The sequence below is a fragment of the Schistocerca nitens genome, chromosome 3 (genome assembly GCF_023898315.1).
Source record: "Schistocerca nitens isolate TAMUIC-IGC-003100 chromosome 3, iqSchNite1.1, whole genome shotgun sequence".
NCBI classification, from domain to species: Eukaryota; Metazoa; Arthropoda; class Insecta; order Orthoptera; family Acrididae; genus Schistocerca; species Schistocerca nitens.
The window spans coordinates 210,016,417-210,039,306 of NC_064616.1; the positions used below are offsets into that span (position 1 = coordinate 210,016,417).

Genomic DNA, 22,890 nt, shown 5'->3' on the forward strand with positions numbered 1-22,890 from the left:
AATATGTGGTATCTTTCAATAACCTATAAACTTCAGTTCTTAGGCATTCATGCCCGTATATTTTGCAATGCAAATTACAAATTTTATGTGAAGATAATAGGAAATGTTTATCATAATTCATATTCTAGTTAAAAATCCCAGAGGAACCAGGTCACTCGCCCATCCTATCTTCTCTACTAATTGCTCTTGTCTAATTATTTCTGATCTTCTCATCCTCCATAATACCTACGTTTTAATATTTCAGTCTGTATCTGCACTATTTTGAAAGTTCCTTACCGACTAACACTTTTACAATATTTCAGGAAATTTCAAAGCAGAGAGCAAGATTTATTTCAGTCCTTAAGTTTCTCATATTTCTCACCAGTATTTTTCCTCCATTAGTTTACAAAACTAAAATATTATATTCAAAAATATTACATTCTGTAGTAACTTCATATTCCAGATTGATGTTCACTCAGTCTGGAATTATGAAAATGGGAAACCTGTACACACATCAACATGTAGAAATAGTTGAACAAAAGGTTACCTCAGATGTTTCCACAAAACAGAGAAGTATACTTACAGACACCATCTTTTCCAAACAATGTTAAATGCTAAACTGAGATCAAAAGAAATTCAGAACTTGAAGTAGGAAGTTAAGACTGTTATATCTGCAGACATTAATTAAAGTTTTGCATTACCCACTTACCTCAAAATTCATGGCACAGAAAATGAAAATTGGTTCTAATGCATGTGTGTATACTCATTTGCAATAATCCAGATCACCAGATTAAAAAAAATTAAAGAAAAGAAAAAAAAACCTTTTTCGTAACAACAAAGTCGTCTATTTCTCATGGGGGATTTTAGCAGCAATCCTTAGCAACATCAATATGTGGTGGAACATCCCCTTGCTTGAATGCTGGCTCAAATCCATCATGGCATACCATCAATGAGATCATCATGCCAGCCCTGGTCCAAATTTATCCACACTTCAATGGCAATCCTGTGTAAGTGATGCAGAGTATGCGATCATGCCGGTGTCCAAACACAGCTCATTTCCATTGATTACAGATGTGTTCCATTGGGTTTGTGTCTGGGGAACACACAGGCCACTCCATTCTGGTGATCCTAGCAAGCTGAAGGATGTGTTCACAAGAATAGTATGATGAGCATGTAAGTTATGATCTGTGAAGATGATACTGTCACCAAACATTGGCGATGTGGTCCCACTATTGATTGCACGATTGTGTACCTGTACTGCAGAGCAGCGAGTTTGTCCTCAACAATCACAGGAGGTGTACAGTGTCCCCATGTAATGACATCCCAGAACATCACTCCACCACCATGTTGTTCCATATGTGGGACACTGCTGGAGGTGTTCAATATTACCGGGTTGTCTCCAAACACATTTTCTGTGATTTCCAGGGTACAAACAGATCATAGTTTTGTTCATAAACAATACCCAATGCCAACCCTAAGGTGTCCATTCTGCATGATTTCTTGCTAATCTGTAACAGTCTATGGTGTTGTGGTATATGACACAGTGCTCACCATGTTCATCAGGAATGGACATTCACATCATGTAATCGTCTCCTACCAGTTTGATGCAGTACATGACATCCTGCAGGCTCTTTTTACACTGAATTTTGTTCTGTAGCACACAGCCCAAGGTTCCTTTGACCCAGAAGTCATAGATATCTACCATCCTGTGCACCTGTCAAATGTTGACATCCTGTGTGATGTAATCCCTCACCACTAACTGTCAATTGGAACCGACGTCATGTCTGCACCAGATCATTTTGACTCTGGTGTACACATCAAGCAGCATCCCTTGTTGACAAGCTTTCCACCTGAATCATGATGATACAGACCTGATCATTGGTTGCAATTGTCCTTCATGGCATTATGGATGTTCACTGTACTGCTCCACATACATCTCTAATGCATTCCTATGGGTGCTTTACTTCCAACTGAAATGCTGCAGTTTATTCAAGTGTGGCATTCTATCCATGGGTAGTGCTCATGGTAACTGTATATATGTGTTTACAGTCTAAGGGGAAATCTTCCAATTGGTACAGGAACAATCACATTAGCAACACACTTGCGTGACATATCGGGGTGATGTAAAAGTTTTGTTCATATGTGTGTAAAACAGAAATTAAAACACAAGGGCACCAAGATAAGGCTTACACAGTTATGATTCAGATAAATTAATCACAAAAAAAAAAAAAAAAAATGTCACTGAAAACGAATTCATCGACATTTTTATTTTTGACAATTAGTTTCTGTCATACGTGCACATCTGTATGTCAGATTGGATCCTACTTTTTAAATTAAATACTGTGGCAATACACATGGGCTTTGTCAGTGAGTCAGTGGCAGGAAATATTCCCCAATATGTTGTCTTCATAACGACATAAAAGATAATCTGCAAAGTGACCTCTTTCTGAAACTGTAAGAATTACATTATTTTTAAATATCTAAAATAAAATAACAAATTATTGATGGACAGAGAAGAGTAAGTTCTATGCAAAACTGTGTTGAAATTAATACCAGATGACAACTTTTTGAAGTAATCAATTATGGTTAAAGTAGAAAAACACTGAAAACAGAAAATATAGTCTTTCACCTATATGGCCCACTGTAACTAAGTTAACTGAAAAATACTGGCTACATATGTGTTTACAGAATGAATCTTTCACTCTGCATTGGTGTGTGCACTGTTTTGAAACTTCCTGGCAGATTTCAACTGTGTGCCGGACTGGGCCTTGAACCCAGAATCTCACTTTTCATGGGCAGTGTTCTTAACAACTGAGATGTCTTGGTACAACACTCAAACAGCCATCACAACTTGACTTCCACTTTCTGCTGCAACGGAAAATTTTCATTCTGGAAACAATACCCTAGGCTATGATTAAGCCATTGCTCTGCAATATTCTTTCTTTCAGGAGTGCTAGTCCCTCAAAATATGCAGGAAAACTTCTGTGAAGTTTGGAAGGCAAGACAGAAGTACTGGTAGAAGTAAAACTGTGAGGGCAGGTCTCAAGTTGTGCCCAGATAGCTCCATCAATAAGAGTATCACTTGTGACAGGTCAGGTTCTGGGTTCCAACACCAGTCTGACACACAGTTTTAATGGAGGAGGAAATTAGTGTTTAATGTCCTGTCGTCAATGATGTCATTAGAGACAGAGCGCAAGCTCAGATTAGGGAAGGATGTGAAGGAAATCAGCCGTACCCTTTCAAAGGAATCATCCTGTCATTTGCCTGAAGTGATTTAGGAAAATTACTGGAAACCTAAATATGGATGGCCGGATGTGGGTTTGAACCGTCATCCTCCTGAATGTAAGCCCAGTGTGCTAACTACTGTGCCACCGGGCTCAGTACAGTTTTAATCTGCCAGAAAATTTCAACACATTTGTCTGTCTTATCTACTACACAACAGCTTTCAGCACAGCAGAGATTTGGGAAAAATATTAGAGAGATGAGGAATAATATTAAGAGCATTAGAATGAATAACTTGTAATTTTGCTACCGACATAAACCAACGAGTCATCCGAGTGTGCGCTCTGTTGAGAACATTCCTATAAAAAAAAAAAAAAAAAAAACACACACACACGACAAGACAGCACTGTAAAGTGGCAAGTTGAACTGAGATTATCTTTCACAATATGCGACAATCTTTCAATAGTACTGTCTGGAAGTTTTCAATTTACCATAAGAACACCATGGCCTAAAATTTGAGGAAAAATTGCTTTTAACAATAAAATTATTCCATTTACATATTTATGTATTTGAATAATGCACAAAAAAGTCACAGGTTATCAATAACAAACTTAACAAATTTATAAGCTTCTTATGAATAATGGAACAGAGAAGGGAAAGTTTCTGAAATTATTTAAAAACGATTACTGCTGTAGGGATGTGGAAACCTGTTTAATCAAACCATACAGGGCCAATGGAAATGAAGAGCTTGAAATATTTAGTGGGTTATTCACTGTTTAAGTGTACATGGTGAAGATATGAAAGGAACTAGATGTCTAGAGTATCAGAGGTATAAGAAAAAGCACAGAAATAACTGAATGTATAATTTCAGTCAACAACAACCTGAAGAGCATAGCAATCTTAACCAAGAAAATCATTGTACTGATGCTCCAGAACATACCTATAAGCCAAAACCATTGCAGAAATGATAATGATGTTCATGAAATGACAAAATTTTTTTCAAACTATGACTTTGCCCCTTTCATTCTGTATCCAACTATATTTTTTCTGGTATCCGATATATTATTATTCCCTTACCTCACATTTACATTTATTTTCTTACAAATGTGGTAAATGGCAAGATACTTTGTGTTTCACATTCTATGCTAAACTCCCCCCCCCCCCCCCCCCCGCCCCGCCCCGCCCCACCCCAAACTGACTGAATATATTGATCCACTGTTTGAAGAAAATCGCTGACAATAAGACCATGAATAACAAACTGTGTTCTTCAAAACAGCTGTTGATTCAGTTACTGATTTTCAGTATTTTCTCCACCAGCCATCCAGACAGACACCACAATGCCTTCTCTCAAAAATGTACAAAAAGGCATAAAGTTATCAAATTGGGCAACTTGTAATTAATAAACAAAAGCTTACCACTTCCAGGATCTGGTGTTGTGGGTGGTTCTGGTGTCGTGTATGAGGGAGTAATGAGTGGAGTTGCAGTAGTAGTGGTCGTGGTGGTTGTGGTGGTCGCAACTGTACTGGTGCTCGCAGTCGTCCTCGTTCGCCCACGTGCATTACCCTTCGAGCGATTGCGATTACGTTTACGGGAAGATTGTCTGTTGTTCTGAACAGGAGTGGTCTCAATTTCATTATTTGAGCGCCTGGAAACCATTTGTGAATTTATTAAACTGCATTTGATTAGGCATAAAAGTAAGTAAAACATTAGTTCCAAATATGATACTGCAGCAGTAAAATACATTGCTCAATGAGTATCTCATTCTTTTGTTTATGGAGCTCTAAATATAGATTGTATCTTGAAAATAGCATTCACCTTTTCTTCCCTGATATTTCTTGTATTCACATGAGAAAAGCTAAAAAATACCAATCAGCATAGGAAAGGCACAGCTATCACTATGAACATACCCTCTGTGCAAATGTCAAATATTATACTAACCACCATCAACAGACTGTACATACACTGCTGGCCATTAAATTGCAACACCATGAAAATGGCACAAACAAAATGTCGTACTGGCATTAAGCGTACTATATGCTAGGGTATGAAAATGATTATCATTTCACCACATCCACTAAAGTAATCAGGAGTAACTGTACATATTATGGATTAAGCAGTGGGTTTCTCTTTTAGAAATTTCATTCAATTGTATGAGAAAACACCATCTCTGCAGTTTATCATTCCACAATAATGCTGTTGGCATTGGTTGGGATCCTAAGACTGTAATGTGGATATTGACCCAATGAATTCAGGAGACCTAGACTTAACATTGTGCAGCCTCATGTGATTAGCACCCGAGAGGATGGATCTACTATTTACTCAGACATACAGGATTGTACAGCAATGTCATGTACCTTAAGTCAGGAAATCAACATGGTTGCAGTGACACAGGTATTCAAGTGGACAGTGTGATAAAGTCGTGAGCACCACAGACTGTTATCGTGGCAACTCAAAGAGTGAGATGAGCCCACAGTGCTGTGCCCAATGACAATGCTATACACAGGGGTGACCTCACATCATCTTTTCAGTCAGATAAGTCCCAGTTATGTGCACTGTATCACAACAGATTTATCCATGTGTAGAGACTTGGAGGAGAAGAAACATTGCCAGATTCCTGTCGTCATTGTCATACAGTCCCAGCACCTTGTGTGGTGGGGTGGGGTGTCAGCAGGCACATAATGTGATCATCTCTGGTTCACATAATTGGTAATTTGGACAGCAGCTGTTACATATCTGATAAGTAAGGCCAGTGGTCATGCCCTATCTTTGACAAAATAATGCAGACCACTTTTGTCAGTTCTGTCCTGGAATACCTCAGTACCCTGTCTGCATGCTTTTAGGGAATATCATCTAGTGTAAATATCTGGTTACCCACTATGATCGATGAACATGTAGAGTTTAAGCAGCATCGAGAGATGTACCCATATGTTTAATCCGAGAGGAGTTGGATTTGATGCCCAGCTGGATCAGAACTGTTGTTGCTGCCAGAGGCAGCAGCTCAGTGTACTAAATTTTGCACCCTCTATAGCCCCAAGTACCTAGAAATTTAAACATGCATTCTTTGTAATGTGCTGTATACATACAAAAAATAACAATCCTTTTTTGCTGTACCTCCTGGTGTTGCAGTTTTATGAGCAGTTAGTGTATTACCTTTTTACCAAAATTTTTGAATCTATTCTAGATACAAAATTCTCATTCTCATTTTCATACATGATACACATACAGAAAACTGTGTTGCTGCTTTATATGGGTTTATTGAATTTATATAGCATAATGCAAGTTTAATGTTTATCTCCTGCACATTCTGAATGAAATTTTGATACAAACTCTTCTTAAATATGCAGTAACTTACCGGTTTCTGATTATGTATAGAACTTTTAATAGTGGAGTGTACTTCTTATATCTTAGAACTCAACAAAGGATTTCCTGGTCAACCTGCCATCCATTTTCCCAGCTGCATGTGCTCAGCTCCCATTTCATTTTATTAAAAACAGTAACTGTGTACTCCATTGTAATCTGTTCTCTGAACCATTAGTTTGGTATCCTGTCTCTCCTACACATTCTTAACATGCACTTCTTCATGGTTTTGGCACTAAAAGTTCAGCTCGTTGCCTTAAGTCAAAACTGATATTGCACACTAATGTTACAGAAACTGTTTCCCAAGCTGGAATGTTCATTTTGATGACTTTTTTTGGTTTACCAAAAACACTTCAAAAAATCTGTATTCATCTGGTTAAGGTATTTGTTTAGTTGTTCATCCAGTTCTTGGCCTCAACTGCTCTAAGTTCAAGAACTCATCATTGTTAATTTGAACTATTTTCTTTTTCATGTGCTGATTTTACAAGTCGTAAGGAAACTAAATACAGTAGAGCGTCGATTATCCGAACGTCGGTCAACCGAACGACCACTTAACCGAACTGTGTACTCGCTCGCACCTGTTACTCTCCCACCCTACTGTCCATCATCCCCTTCACTCCCAAACCAAGTTACCCACAGTAGTCGCCGCACTGGGCCACTGCTGGCGGAACATTGCTTCTAATGGGGCCTTCACGCTGCTGACCGGCCAAGCCGCCAGTCGCAGTGTTTCAACAATCAGCACACTTCTGTCGGCTTGGCACTAGCAATAGAAGTAGCGGCAGTATCAAAGCTGTTCACAGCAACAGCTGCGCCAGCTTAGAGTTGAGGTGCTTCTCATGGTGCAAACAGTCACCTTCTGTTCTCTGTTTCGACCACTTTTGTGCTGCTGTGTGAAGAAGTGAACTTGACGATACAGAATACTTAAATGCTTAAACGTAAACGTGTTGTACTTTCTGTGAGGGACAAGTACGAGATTATTAAAAGGTAATGAAAAAAGTACATGACTTAGCTGCTCGTAAGCGTGTAAGCTTGCTTAGACAGACCAAAATAAAGGATTTTTTTAAACATTAATTTTGTATACTGTGTGTATTGTTCATGCAAAATGCGTATGTAATATGTATATATTTTTGTTTAATAAACTGTGCCACAGACTATATATTCCTACTGAAGTTGCCTTTGTATGTTACTTTGTAATACTAAAAGAAATGCCTGTTTTTATGAATAAATTTACTGTACAGTACTTCTTTTTGGCAAATAAACATGTACAGTTCGATTATCTGAACAAACCAGTTTTCCGAACACCCAAGTTCCCCAATTACTTCAGATAATAGACACTCTACTGTACCCAAAATTTTAGAATGTTCATAGGAGATAAGAATAAACACTTTTTATTGGTCCATGAATGAGTTGGTACTAGTGATGTTCAAAGACATTGTTCAGACTGCTTTGTAATGAATATTCTTTGGAGATGCTGCTGAAAATGTCATCCATCCACATTAAGGCACAAGTAGCATTTGTATGCTAATGATTGTCTAACATGGTCAAAACAACCAGGTGTTTCACAAATAATGGCTGCACATTTAGTAAAACAAGTGAATATTTCTTCTGGAGTGTCAATCTGTGTTTCATACAGCAAAGGATTTATGTTCCCCCTCAAAAAGAAATCTGTAGGTCAGAACATCTCTAAAGCAACATTCATTAAGTGGTAATTGTTATTGATTGATTTATTTATTTATTTATTTATTTATTTATTATTTGTCCCGTAGATCAAATCAGTACAATGGCTTGTACAACTGATATGGGATAAGTCAATACAAATATACAGTTTACAGGAGTCTAAAATAGTAAACAAGAATACAGAAGAAAGATTATTTTACATTACCTACAAAATTATGTTACTTAAAGTTACAGCTTTACAGAGAATTGTTACATGATGTGACAAAACTGACTTAACAACATTCAGCTTTGATACATTATCATGCACTAAGACAATTTTGATTCCAAATATTCCTGGATGGTATAAAAGCATTCTTTTATTAAAAGAGATTTCACTGTCTGTTTGAATTTATTTATTTCTTGGATTTCTTGTATAAAAGTTGGAAGATGATTATATAATTTTATTCCCATGCACTTGACACCATCACTGTACAGTTTTGTTGAGTGGGGAAATATTCTTAGAGAGGTTTTTGATCTTGTGTCATAATCGTGGTAGTCCATATTTTTGCTAATTTTGTTGATACTTTTTTTGGTAAAGAATAATAATTCTAGTATGTATTGGCATGGGAGGGGCAAAATATTTAGTTTCTTAAATAATGGTTTACTAGTGTCTCTCTGTTTTTTGAACATAATTGTTCTGACTATCTTCTTTTGCAGTTTGAATATCTTAATTGATTCAGAATTTTGGCCCCAGAAGATGATTCCGTAGTTAAGTACAGAGTGAAAGAGTGCATGGTACATTGTGGTTAGGGTACTTGTGTTAGTGACGTTCCTTATTGATCTAATCATGAAGCATACTCTACTAAGTTTTGTGCTGGTAACGTCAATGTGCCTGTTCCATGTGAGCGTATCAGTAATAGTGACCCCCAAAAATTTTATTTCATTTTCAAGTTTAACATTATTTTTTTCCAGTGATATAGTTGGTAGTAATGGATTTCTGTTTTGGGCAGTGTGAAAGGTTATTCCAATTGTCTTTTTTGCATTAATCAGCAGCCTGTTACTTTGAAGCCATCGACTTATTTGATCTGTGGTTCTATCTATATTAGATTGGAGAATTTGTTCGGGCGCAGATATGAGTATAGAGGTGTCGTCAGCAAATAAAAGGGTTTTTGTGTTTGGTAGGCTGTGAGGGAGGTCATTTATGTAAAGTAAGAACAGCAAAGGGCCCAGGATGGAGCCTTGGGGAACGCCTTGCTTTATGGTATGTATGGAGGAATGTACAGTGCTAGCTGTACCTGAGAGCTTAGTTTCATTTAATTCGACATACTGCTGTTGATCTTCCAGATAGCTTTTAAACCAGTCATAGGCATTTCCTCTTATTCCATAGGAATGCATCTTTTGCAGACATGTCGAATGCCTTTGTTAGATCTAGGAAGATACCTATGGCTGGGAGTTTTTTGTCCACAAGCTCCAGTGCATGATCTAGAAATTCTTGTATTGCATCTGTTGTAGCTTTCTTACTTTGGAAGCTGAACTGAGCAGGTGACAGGATATTTTCTTTGTCTAGAAAGGACATGATTCTGGTGGCCATTATATATTCAAATACTTTACTAAAAGTTGAAAGTAGTGCAATGGGTCGATAATTACTGGGATCCTCTTTGCTTCCTTTTTTGTGGACAGGTATAATTTTTGCAATTTTGAGCATACCAGGAAATGTACCATTCAGGAATGAGAAGTTTATTATGTGAGCTAGGGGTTTACTGATAAAGTTACTGCAATTATGAAGGAGGAAGCATGGGATTTGATCTTGTCCAGCAGATGATTTTTTTTATAATTTTGCTATGAAGTGTCTTTTCAATTTCAATTTCAGATGTAGGCCTTAAAAATAGAGTCTCAGAGCATAAGTTTGGTTCTAGTTGTAAGGGACAGCTATTTTTAAGATGGTTAGCCAGGTTTTCTACTGTTTCTGTGAAGTAGTTATTGAATTCCTCTGCTGTTTCTTTCCCACTGGAGACTAATTTTCCATTTATTTTTAAGCTAATATCACTTTGTAGCTGTTTTCCTCTATTAGTATTCATATTAATAAGTTGCCACATGCTTTTGCTCTTATTTGATGACAATTCGAGGTAGTTATCATTCTGTAGCTTTTTGGCTGCATTTACTACGTTCTTTAGTATCTTTTTATATAGAGTAAAGTATGACTTAAATGCTTCACTACTGCCTAGTTTGGATTTGCTCATGTAAAAAAGTTCTCTTTTTCTTTGTGATGATCTAATGATTCCTGGGGTGATCCAGCTGAAGAGTTTTCTATCTTTGGTGATACATTTTGTTTGTAAGGGAAAGTGGCAATTAAAATAATAACAGAAAATATCCAAGAATGCTTCATATTTGCTGTCTACTGTTTGAGCCTCATATACATTTTGCCAGTTTTCATTTTGTATATCAAAGAGGAAAGTATGCATGTGGGTTTTATTGAAGTTTCTCCTCTTGTACAGTGATTTTATTGTGTTTGTGGCTGTTATTTTGCAACCAGACCTGCATAATTAATGCATTGTGGTCTGAAAATCCTAGTTTGACGGAGGATACAGTACAATTTATATTGCTTGCTACTTGATCCAGACAAGTGGTACTGTGATTTGTTATCCTGGTTGGAGTGTTAACCATTAGGTCTAGGTTGTAGCTGTTCATAAAATTTTTAATGCTTAGATGGCTAGAGTTTTCTGAGAGAAAATCTATATTATAGTCACCACATATTAGAACACTATATGATTTTCTTTTACTTACATTTTCTATTACTGGTGCTAGATTTTTGTAGAAAGTCCCTATGTTACCAGAGGGTGACCTGTAAAGTGCTATTATATAAACATTTGATTTCCAGGCCTGCTGTCAAAATTGCTAATTAAGTTTTTTTACTTGGTGTTATTTACCTGCACTATAGATAAGTAGCACAAAGTCTTCTTTTTCTCAGTTAAAGAATCTGAAAAACCTATTCTAGGGTTACTGAGCATAGTTTCAGCTTTTTGGAACTTTCATATCAAACAATACTTTCAATGTTGAATTTCTGACTATCCTGATGAATGCTAATGCTAGATGTAGGACTTATGTATATATTTCATTTTTAAGGAAAAAATTAAACCATAGGATCAGTGCCTGAAGAACGTTTCCATCAGTTTAAAGCTTCTGCAGCAAACACTCTCCAGACAGATTTTGACATACCAGGAGGTATATCCACTACACATCATAAAGAAAAAGAAATCATTGGAACAAGTAACACTGGATATTTCACAGGTTTAAAAATACTTCAGAAAGTCATACAATCAATAAAAATAAAATACAATAATCTGAAGGTGAGCTCCAATCTTTGAACTGCCCCCAAAGTTGAGGAGATTTTGCCTAAACTGGGTGACAGAGAGGCTTTGCAAAATTGATCTTCATGACATATACCTCCAACTCCCTTTTGGCATAGCATTCAGGGACATTTCGGTTATCAGTACCCCATTTGGCCTTTTTTCAACACAGTTGGCTCCCTTTTGATATCACCAGTCCACTGGCAATTTTCCAGTGGTGTCCTGAATGACTGTTGCAGAATGTTCCCAACACTGCAAACTAATTGGACAATATCCTGGTCACTGATGCCTCTGCCGAGAACCTCACCCACAATCTGGACGATTTGTTGGCAGTGTTGATCGCGTGGGCCTCTGTTGTAACAATGGCAAGTGTGAACTGTTTATGCAACAAGTGGAATATTTAGGCCATGTCCTTAGTGCTTCTGGCATCAGCCCAATCCCACAGTTTGTTGAGGTCATCCAGAAGCTCCCTGTGACTCGCAACAAAACACATCTCAAATCTGTCTCATGTTAACTAAACTATTACTGCTGTTTCATTCACCAACAGCTGCAGTTTCAGAGCCTCTTCACTGACTCCTCTGCAAGAATGTCTCATAGCACTGGTCTGCTCAGTGTGACAGGATGTTCCATGTATTAAAACAGGTGCCCCTACAACCTACGTGCTTGATGACCTATGAACCCTCCTGGCCACTTGCGCTCACTGCCGGTGTCTCCGATTATGGTGTAGGAGATGTTCTCTCACACATGATTGATGGAGTGAAGCGGCCAATTACGACTGTGTCTAAGACTCTTAATTCTGCTCAGCTCAACTACAGCCAAGCTGAAAAACAAGCGTTGGCCATTATTTTTTGGCTCAAAAAGTCCCATGATTATGTCTTATTATATTGTTAAACCAAATATTGCACTAGGCTATTGAATGGTCACATAACATTCTACTTTAAAAACTCTTTTTCTATAGAGAAACAAGTTGACATCATCAGTTGATACTGACTCCTGCATGAAACATATGCTGAGCAGTTTTTTTTCCTCCGTCTGTGCATCATGGAGACACAATTCCAATTATCTGTTGATACATTAGAGCAAATGCTCCTGGTGATGGACTCTCAAGAAGGATCACCCAATATGGCATCTTAAAAAGCATTCTTAATTTATTTTATTACTAGTTATAGATTTCATAATAACTCCATATTTAATAATACTGATTCGGGTCTCCATAATTTATCATGTTCCTATTGTATTTTTTTTTTTTTTAGCAGTAAATAGCATAGTCTTTGTTTAGGTTGTTATGCATCACTATAAAAATAATTAAAAGATATTTCATTAAAATCATCCTCATCTATGCACTAACATATCCATACTCTGATAAGGAAGTTGAAGCCTTCTGCAAAGAGTTATAGCAACTGATAAATCTCAGTGAACTCCAATACAAGTGACTGCTGATTCAAAAGATACAGAGAAAATAAATGAATACAGAGCTAGAAGAAAGATAAATTTAGCAATAAGTTCAGCATGTTAGAAAATTGTGGTTGTACCGATGCAGATGAAGGAACAGTTATGTAACAAAACTGATTAGCCAAACAGCACAAGATGTTACATAAATAAAGAAGGCAAATGATGAGAAAATCCAAAATAAAACAAATAAACCATTAAAGACAAGGCGAGAATTTCAAGCAAATGATAATACAAGTATGATAGTATATGTTAAGTTAAACAAAACAGTTTAATATGTTTTGAAGGACATGCGAAAAAAATTAAAAACTGGCAAGAATAACGATGATTAAGATTCAAATTTTATCACTATTTAATATCTTTGGTGTCTTTAAATGTTGCTCTGCATATGTTCTCAAGTCAATTGTTAGTAGTAGTGTGTTGATAACCTACAGTTCACAAGACTTCATGCACTTATGATATCATTTTGACGTTGCATGCTATATCTGTTGTGACTCGCCGATCTTTCAAAGCGCTGCCGCGCAGTTACGCGCGTCCTCTACATGTGGCACTGTCTGCCAGCCATGCAGCAGCAGCCCCACCTAAGCGACCAGCCAGCCAACGGCCGCTAGACTTGGACTCAGTTATGATTTGACTGTTAAAGTGTACACACATCTTACTCTGTTTACTTGATCTGTGACGTTCATGTATTGCGTCTTCCTTGAAATATATTTGTTCAACTTTAAGTTATAACAATTGGCGACGAGGTAGTGATTTTTCTTTTCCATCGTTGACCCACATGTTTCCATGGCTACTTTAGAGCAACTATTGCAAGGTCTCATAGAACAGCAAATGATCCTCACAAATGCGATTCGTGATTTTGTCGCGGCATCAAATGCGGGGCATCCCTTGTCGTTGTCTCTATCTGCATTTCCTCCTTATGACGAGATGGCGGAAGACTGGTCTGATTACGAAAAACGTCTTTGACTGCACTTCTTGGCATTTCATGTCACGGACAAACAAACATGTAAGTCTCTGTTCCTTTCATTGATTTCACCTCAAATGTATTGGTTGTTGTTGCAATTGGCTCCTTTGAGAGATCCTGCATCTTTGTCCTTTGCTGAAATGTGCTCACTTCTGTCCGTCTATTTTCAAAAGCAAACGCATGTGGTAGCCTCTCATGTTGCCTTTTATCGTTGTCAAAAACAACCGAATCAATCCAATTGCACTTGGGCTGCTGAACTTCACGGCCTCAGTAGAAAGTGTCAATTTGTTACTGAAGTTCACAAAGAATCCTATGCTGATTCCATGGTACGGGATGCTATTATCCGATCGGTGCCCGACAAAGAAGTTAGGCAACGTGCCCTTCAGTTGGCAAATCCGACTCTAGATGAAGTCCTATCCATCGCTCAGTCTTTTGAAATTTCTCGCGCCACTGGAGCGCAAATAGAGCCATGGCGCGACGTCGGGGAAATACAACCTCTGTGTGATGTTGACGATGCGTGTGGCGTGTCTCACCCAGCCGACGTGGCTGCAGTGCACTCCCAAGTGCAGCCTTGGCCTAACCGTAAACAAACTTCTAATAAACTGCAGCAAAACCCACGGCAACTTCCTTCATGTCCGCGGTGTTTTACGAAACATTCACGAGAAGACTGTCCACAACATTGGGCCGTGTGTCACAAATGCAAAAAAAAGGGTCATGTGTCATCCGTTTGCAAATCCAACCGCATACATGATGTTCATGAACATGACGCTGATTCTGTGTTGTCTGTCAATTGTGCTTCTTCCCTTTCAGGGAAGTTATTCCTCACTGTCCAAATACTTGCTCGAGATGTTTGCATGCAGGTGGATACTGGTTCTGCTGCCACTATCATCAATTCTCAGACGTATCTTCAGTTGGGTTCTCCAATCCTGTCACCTGTCACTAGGCAATTACGGACTTAAAATAAACAGAAGATTTCTCTCTTGGGACAATTTGATGCTGAGGTATCTTACAAATCTGTCATTCGCACTGTTCCCATATTTGTGGTCGACCATAGCAACGCGGAGAATCTTTTTGGTTTCGATGCCTTTCGCGATTTTGGGTTCTCCACAGAGGACTCTGTCAGTATCGTCTCTGATGCTATTCCTTATGCTCAATTGGATTCCTTGTCGACGACATTTTCGTCCCTTTTTTCTCCTGGGTTAAGTCGTGCAAACGACTTTGAAGCTCATGTCACACTCAAACCCACTGCTCGGCCTAAGTTTTTTCAGGTTCGGCCCATTCCTGTGGCCCTTCGTGATCAGGTCAAACAGGAGCTGGATTGTCTCACTGCTTCAGGGGTCTTGCTTCCTGTCACTTCCAGTGAGTGGTCCTCTCCTGTCGTCATCGTTGCTAAGCCAAATGGTGATATTCGTCTCTGTGGCGATTTCAAAGCCACTGTAAATGCTCAATGCCTTATCGACACTTACTCTATGCCTCAACCTGAAGAATTGTTCACTAAACTTGCTGGAGGCCAGTATTTTTCTAAACTTGACCTGTCAGAAGCTTATCATCAACTTCCTCTCGACGCTGCTTCCCGGCAGTTTCTGGTCCTTAACACGCCTTTCGGCCTCTATCAATACCAACGATTGCCATTCGGGGTTGCCAGCACCCCTGCTCTCTTTCAGCGATTCTTGGAAAAATTATTGCTCACTGTCCCTGGGTGTATAAATTACAAGGACGACATTGTTGTCACTGGCTCCACCACTGACGAACATCATCAAAATCTCCGCACACTTTTTCATGTCTTACAGACTGCTGGTCTTAAGTGTAATCTTCAGAAATCAAACTTTTTTCAGGTATCTATCACGTACTTGGGGTTTCAACTCTCTCTGGATGGTATTCGTCCTATTCAGCAAACTGTCGCTGTGATCGATGCCCTTCCTCGCCCTACATCTGTTAAGGAACTGCAGGCCTTCTTTGGGAAAATAGCATACTATCACAAGTTTTTACCATCTGCTGCTTTGGTGGCTCAGCCGTTGCATCGCCTGTTGCATAGAAACGTGCCTTTTCACTGGTCCGCATCATGCGATGCAGCTTTCCAGAAATTGAAGACTATGCTGAAGCAGGCCCCGTGCCTCGCTACTTATCGACCTGGCCAACATCTTGTTCTTGCCATGGATGTCTCTCAATATGGGGTCAGTGCAGTCCTTGCGCACCATTTTTCTGACGGTTCTGAACAACCCATTGCTTATGCCTCCAAAACGCTCATGGATGCCCAACAAAAGTATTCTCAAATTGAAAAAGAAGCTTTGGCCATTATTTATGCTCTTCATAAGTTTGGTGTTTTTCTCTATGGATCCAAATTTCATCTTGTTACGGATCACAAACCACTTTTTTCCTTGTTTCATCCATCAACGTCACTTCCTGACAAGGCTGCACACCGTCTCCAGCGTTGGACTCTTTGTCTCGTTTCAATTATGAGATTCATTTCCGGCCGACGGCTCAACATGCAAATGCTGATGCACTGTCTCGCCTTCCCATGGGTCCTGATCTGGCATTAGATAGGGACGAACTTTTGTGTTTCCACCTGGATGTTGCCGAGCAGTGGGTTGTGGATGGGTTCCCCATCACCAGGGACCGGCTGGCGGCTGCTATGGGTTCTGACCCTACCCTCTCCCAGGTTTTACACTGCATTCAGAAGGGTTGGGCAGATCATCCATCCGCTAAGACTTCTTATCCGTTGTGGGACTACTACGCTTTGCATTACCACCTCACGGCTAGGGATGGTGTTATCCTCCTTTCCACTGAAAATGCTTCGCCGCGAGTTGTGGTACCTGCGTCTTTGCGTGCTTCAGTCTTGTGCCTCCTTCACCAAGGGCACTGGTGTGTCTCTCGAACAAAATCTCTGGTGTGCTGTCATGTGCACTGGCCCGGCATCGACTCTGAAATCGCACACATGGTCGCTGCCTGCGGCCCTTGTGCGTCACAGGCCACCGCCCCGAAGTCATCTTTGTCACCGTGGCCTTCACCTGAGAAGCCCTGGGAGCATATTCATGCTGACTTCGCGGGACCTTTTCTAGGTACTTATTGGCTTCTCGTTATTGACGCCTACTCTAACTTTCCTTTCATTGTCCATTGCATGTCGCCTACCACCGCGGCCACCACCAATGCTCAAGCTCGCATTTTCTCTTTGGAAGGCCTTCCCTCTACTCTTGTTACTGATAATGGTCCGCAATTTGCCTCTTCTGATTTTGCGGATTTTTGTGCCCGTCACGGCGTCATGAATGTCACGGTCCCTCCATTCCATCCACAGTCAAACGGTGTGGCTGAACGACTGGTCTGCACATTTAAGGCTCAGATGAGGAAACTCCTGACTTCTTCTGCTGCTGATGATGCGCTTCTCCAATTTCTGGCTTCTTACCGTTTCACCCTCATGGGCGACCACAGCCCGCTGAGCTTTTACATGGCTGACAGCCCCGCACGCTACTTTATCTTCCACGGCCTTCCACCTCACAGCCGCGGGTGCCTTCGCTTGGCCAGTTCACCGCCGACGACCTTGTATGGGTACTGGGATATGGCAGGCGGCCAAAATGGAGTCCTGGCCGCATCTTACGACACCGTGGCTGATGCCTGTATGAAATCCAGATGGACACGGGTGTTGCAGTGCGTCATTCAGACCAGCTTTGGCCTTGTGTGCCGGCAACGCCTGTTCCGGATGCCGCTACACCACCTTCAGCTCTACCTGAAGCTTGGGATACTGGAGTCTCTCATTACTCACAACGCAGTCCTCTCACCATCATATCGGTGCCAGCACAAGAACTGACGCCACCAGGAGACGTGCTTATGCAGGAACCAGATGACCATCATCTGTCGGAGCAACTCTACTCGCCTCCTTCTCCTACGGACGCGGACACATCGCCCATGTCTCCTGTTTTAACAACCGGACTTGCCACAATGGGCAGATTGGTGCACGGGGCCCCAGCAGATTCAACCTGCACATCTCCTGTCATCTCGACCCGTTATCATCGGGGACACTTCCATCCGTATGGGAAGCCTCCTCCTCGAGACTTTATGGCCAGTCGAACAACACCTATGGACATTAGCAATCTACAGGCCATCTCCATCAAGACCTGTGCAAAAAATTCAAAGGGGGGAAAAGTGTTGTGACTCACCGATCTTTCAAAGTGCCGCCGCGCAGTTACGCGCATCCTCTACATGCAGCGCTGTCTGCCAGCCATGCAGCAGCAGCGCCACCTAAGTGGCCAGTCAGCCAGCGGCCACTAGACTTGGACTCAGTTATGATTTGACTGTTAAAGTGTATTTATCTGTGACTTTCATGTATTGCGTCTTCCTTGAAATGTGTTAGTTCAACTTGAAGTTATAACAATATGAAAGATGAAAAGAGCTGTCTATTGACTTTAGTGATCATTTCGTTCACAACATGTGAGGCGAACATGTCATTCAAACCAATAACACTCACCTCAAGTATAGAGAACCTGAGGTTATGCTTTTTCTTTGCTGCAGGATATGTTAACCTTGAAGTTTCATTGTTTGTAAATGTGTGAAGTCCTACATTCAAGTCGACTGGACTGTGGATAAGGAAGAGATTAAAGTGTTGGCAGGAATTAACTTCGAAAATTATGGAAAAAGTTCTACTATCTGTTTTTCATAATATACCTTCATAACCTCCACAATTGAGATGACTTACTGATATATTTTCATTCAGAGACCTGTTCTCAAAAATTACTGAATTTCAGTCCTGTCACATACTCATTTTTGATCATATATCACTACTTCAAGTGGCCTCATTGAGCATGCCACATTTGCATATCACATTTTGCAGCTTTTGTCTTGGCAACGACACACATCTTAGGACCATATTGTTGTAAAAAAAACAGGTTACCAACACCGTATGCAACCACTTTGACTTTACCATTAGCATCTCATATAACTGCAAGAGTTTTCTCAAATGTCTCTGTGAGGCTGTTGTTTACAACCTTTGCCAATGAGCCAGATTGCTTCTGAACATTGGCGTGTATATAGTGTTTTCTAGCATCATGAAGTTGGTGCCACTGGCTGCAGTTGTGATGCATATGGCAGCTTCACTTACTTGCATAGCTCTGTTGTCAGTGAACATAAATTCTCTTATGTTTCTGTCAAATGTGTGACCATTTTTGGATAGTTGCACATGTGTGATGTGTAACCATTGTCCATGCACCAAAAAATGTTGGAGACACAAAACTTAGATGCCAGTTCATTCACAGAGAAACAGCAGTGAGGTTTGCTGACTATGTTTGCAGCTTCCAGAATTAGTTTCTTCCTTGAAAAAACACTCATCATATTTGTGGCACTTCTTTTTACAAAAGTGCATTTATACACAGATATTTCCCTTCTTTTTTTTGTTTTGATATTTTTTCTAATTTGCCACTGTCATTCACAGCACTTTTTGACTTGTTCATGAAACGTTTACCCTGTTCAGAAAAACATTGTGCCACTCACACTTTCATTGTCATACTGAATCCTTGCATTGTGTTTTTCTGCAGTTTTTACATTTAGTGTCTTGACATCTAGTAGATTATCACAGGGTTCAATAGCATATCCAAAATTGTCATAGCTTAGCTATCTGGAAGACTGTGAAACAGCAGTTTTGTCAACAGATCACCATTTATGTCAACTCCCATTGCTTGTAAGTTGTCCACAGCATAGAAGAATCCAGTAAGATGCTGTGTAACATCATCAATAGCTTGCATTTTGTGAAACACGAGGCGTTTAAGCAGTGTTGTTATGCAAGCAGATCCTTTGGCCATATACATTGTTTCTAGTTTAAGCCACACCTCACATGATGTAGTGCAGTTCTTTACTTGCTTCAGCTCGGTCAGATTGATGGATAAAATTAGGTGTGCTTTTTGATTTCTCTCTGCTGCAATCCACGTTTTGTATGCAGCTTCTGTAGTGGAAAGCACTTCAGCTTCACCAGCCACAGCAGGTTGCAGTATGCTTCTCCAGATATGTGTTGTCTTTGATGAGTGGCGCTTCATATTGTATTCTCCATGTGTCATAATTGTCACATGACAGCATTTCTAGTTGTTGTGCAGCAGTCATATGCACCATAAGGTATTCGTTTTGTTAAGGGTGATTCACACTAGACTGTCATCTCAGGTCAATTTCAGAGAGTATACACACTAACCATCACATAACATCAATCTGCTTAGACCAGTGCCGAAAGGTGAAAGTGAAGTTATGAGTTGGGCTGCCATCTGTGACACAAAAAGTCAGAGTATAGTATCAGAGTTGAGGAAACAACGACAATGGATTTTATCTTCATAACTTATGTTCTTGATCAATTCTGTATGGTAAATTGCTGGGAAGTGACATTTCCATTTATGTTCTTATTCACACTGAAGTGCCAAAGAAACTGGTACAGGCATGCGTATTCAAATGCAGAAATATGTAAACAGGCGGAATACGGTGCTGTGGTCGGCAATGCCTATATACGACAACAAGTATCTGGCGCAGTTGTTAGATCAGTTACTGCTGCTAAAATGACAGGTTATCAAGATTTAAGTGAGTCTGAATGTGGTGTTATAGTCAGTGCACAAGCAATAGGACACAGCATCTCCAAGGCAGCGAGGAAGTGGGGATTTTCCCATATGACCATTTCACGAGTGAGCCGTGAATATCAGAAATCCAGTGAAACATCAAATCTCAGACATCAATGCACCAGGAAAAAGATCCTGCAAGAACAGGACCAATGATGACTGAAGAGAATTGTTCAATATGACAAAAGTTCAACCCTTCCATAAATTGCTGCAGATTTCAATGCTGGGCCATCAACAAGTGTCAGTGTGAGAACCATTCAATGAAACATAATTGATATGGGTTTTCAGAGCCAAAGGGACTGTTCAAGCTGATGGAGGCTCTGTAATGGTGTGGGACATGTGCATATGGAGTGATATGGGACCACTGATACCACTAGATACCACTCTGATAGGTGACATGTACGAAGGATCCTCTCTGATCACCTACATTCATTTGTGTCCATTGTGCATTCTGACAGACTTGGGCAATTCCAGCAGGATAATGTAACACCCCACATGTCCATAATTGTTACAGAGTGGCTCCAGGAATGTTCTACTGAGTTTAAACACCTCCACTGGCCACCAAACTCCTCAGACATGAACGTTAGTGAGTATATCTGGGATGCCTTGCAACGTGTTGTTCAGGAGAGATTGCCACCCCCTCATATTCTTGTGAATTTATGGACAGCCCTGAATGATTCATGCTGTCAATTCCCTCCAGCACTACTTAAGACATTAGTCGAGTCCATGCCACGTCGTCTTGCGGCACTTCTGCATGGTCGCTGGGGCCCTACACGATATTAGGCAGGTATACCAGTTTCTTTGGCTTTTCAGTGTATATACAGTGTATGTATCATCTCTGTTCTCTTATTGGAAAAAATAAATCATGTTTCACTTCAGATTTCTGGCTTCGCTTATGGAAGTCCATCCAATGGGGAAAAAAACTTCTGCCATCTGTCATGCAATATTTGCAATTTTTCAGAAAAACAGAGAAACTTGTAGAATAAAGATTAAGACATAGAAGCACAAAATAATGTACTACACAATGAGTGAATGCAAGGAAAATCAGTTTGCTTCTGATTTTGGCAGTCCTCCCCACCAGTGTTACAGTCAAAACTTTCTTCCCAAGAAATACTGACATGAAGTGGTATTGATGACCTGTGTAAGTTTTTCCATTTGGAATGCATTGTAGGATGTTTTAGATTATGTGATCTGATGGCCAGTGTGAATTAGTCCTCAATGAACCAATTTTGGCACATTTTACCTTATAAATTTAAGTTTTTGTCTAATCAAAAAAATGACGCTTTTCACGATCATGTAACCTGGGCCTGTAATCTGTTGGGATCTGGAATGAGAACACAGGCATGACATGTAATTTATTACAGAACAGCTTTATTCATAACTCACTGCACAGAGAAAACACAAAACTGGTGATGTTCAGTTCACAAGACTTCATGCAAATGTGATGTCATTTTGACATCGCACACAGTTCTCAAAGACTGCAGCAACTGCTATTGACTTTCATCAGTGTTCAATGCAGGATGCTTTGGAAACACCATATGGCATTCTGGATTCCGTAATGTTGTATAGCAACTTACTTGTTACCAAAATATGCCATTTCAGTGCAGTGGTATAGAGAAGATCGGTAAAAATATGTCACTCTTGATACAATTTGTTATAATTAAATGAAAAAAAAGAGACAGCATTGGTCATATATTTTTTTTACTATTGCAAAATCGATTTTCTGTCACTGAGTGACCATCTTCAGTGCTGTATTGTATAACTTAAATTGGGATGCACTGTTGTCACTAAGCTTATGGCGATCACATAGAGTCTATGTGATCGCCGTAAGCTTAGTGACAACAGTGCATCCCAATTTAAGTTATACAATATAGCACTGAAGATGGTCACTCAGTGACAGAAAATCGATTTTGCAATAGTAAAAAAAAAAAATATACGACCAATGCTGTCTCTTTTTTTCAAGTAAACCTGTTATCTGGTCGTGGTGCACAGGACAACATGGAGTCGCCAATCATTATAATTAAATGTCATGTAATGATGTATCGATGGTTAAAAGCTTCATAAGGTCAAAATTACCACAAAAAGACCAAAATTTCGCTTAATATGTGTGGTGCAATGGTCACATTACATGTAAATTTAAGGTGGAGAGGGAGAAAAAGGAAAAGAAAGGGATTACTGATATCAGCTGCCTCAGGTCATTACGTGGAATCGGTGGTGATGGGTGAAAATGTGTACAAGACCAGGATTCAAAACCAGGATCTCCTGATTTCTAGTTAGGTGGGTTAACCAATGCACCACCCAGGACACACTGTTATTGTAATTGCGTGGACTATCTCAG

At 39.8% G+C, this 22,890-nt stretch overlaps 1 protein-coding gene across 1 annotated transcript in view; it reads right to left on the reverse strand.

Moving 5' to 3' along the window:
• LOC126248161 (uncharacterized) overlaps positions 1–22,890 on the reverse strand; it is a 513,313-nt gene that overhangs the window by 99,916 nt on the left and 390,507 nt on the right. Inside the window, exon 10 of the mRNA XM_049948909.1 lies at positions 4,617–4,846. Within this exon, the coding sequence (XP_049804866.1) occupies positions 4,617–4,846 (230 nt within the window). The remainder of the gene's footprint in view (positions 1–4,616; positions 4,847–22,890) is intronic.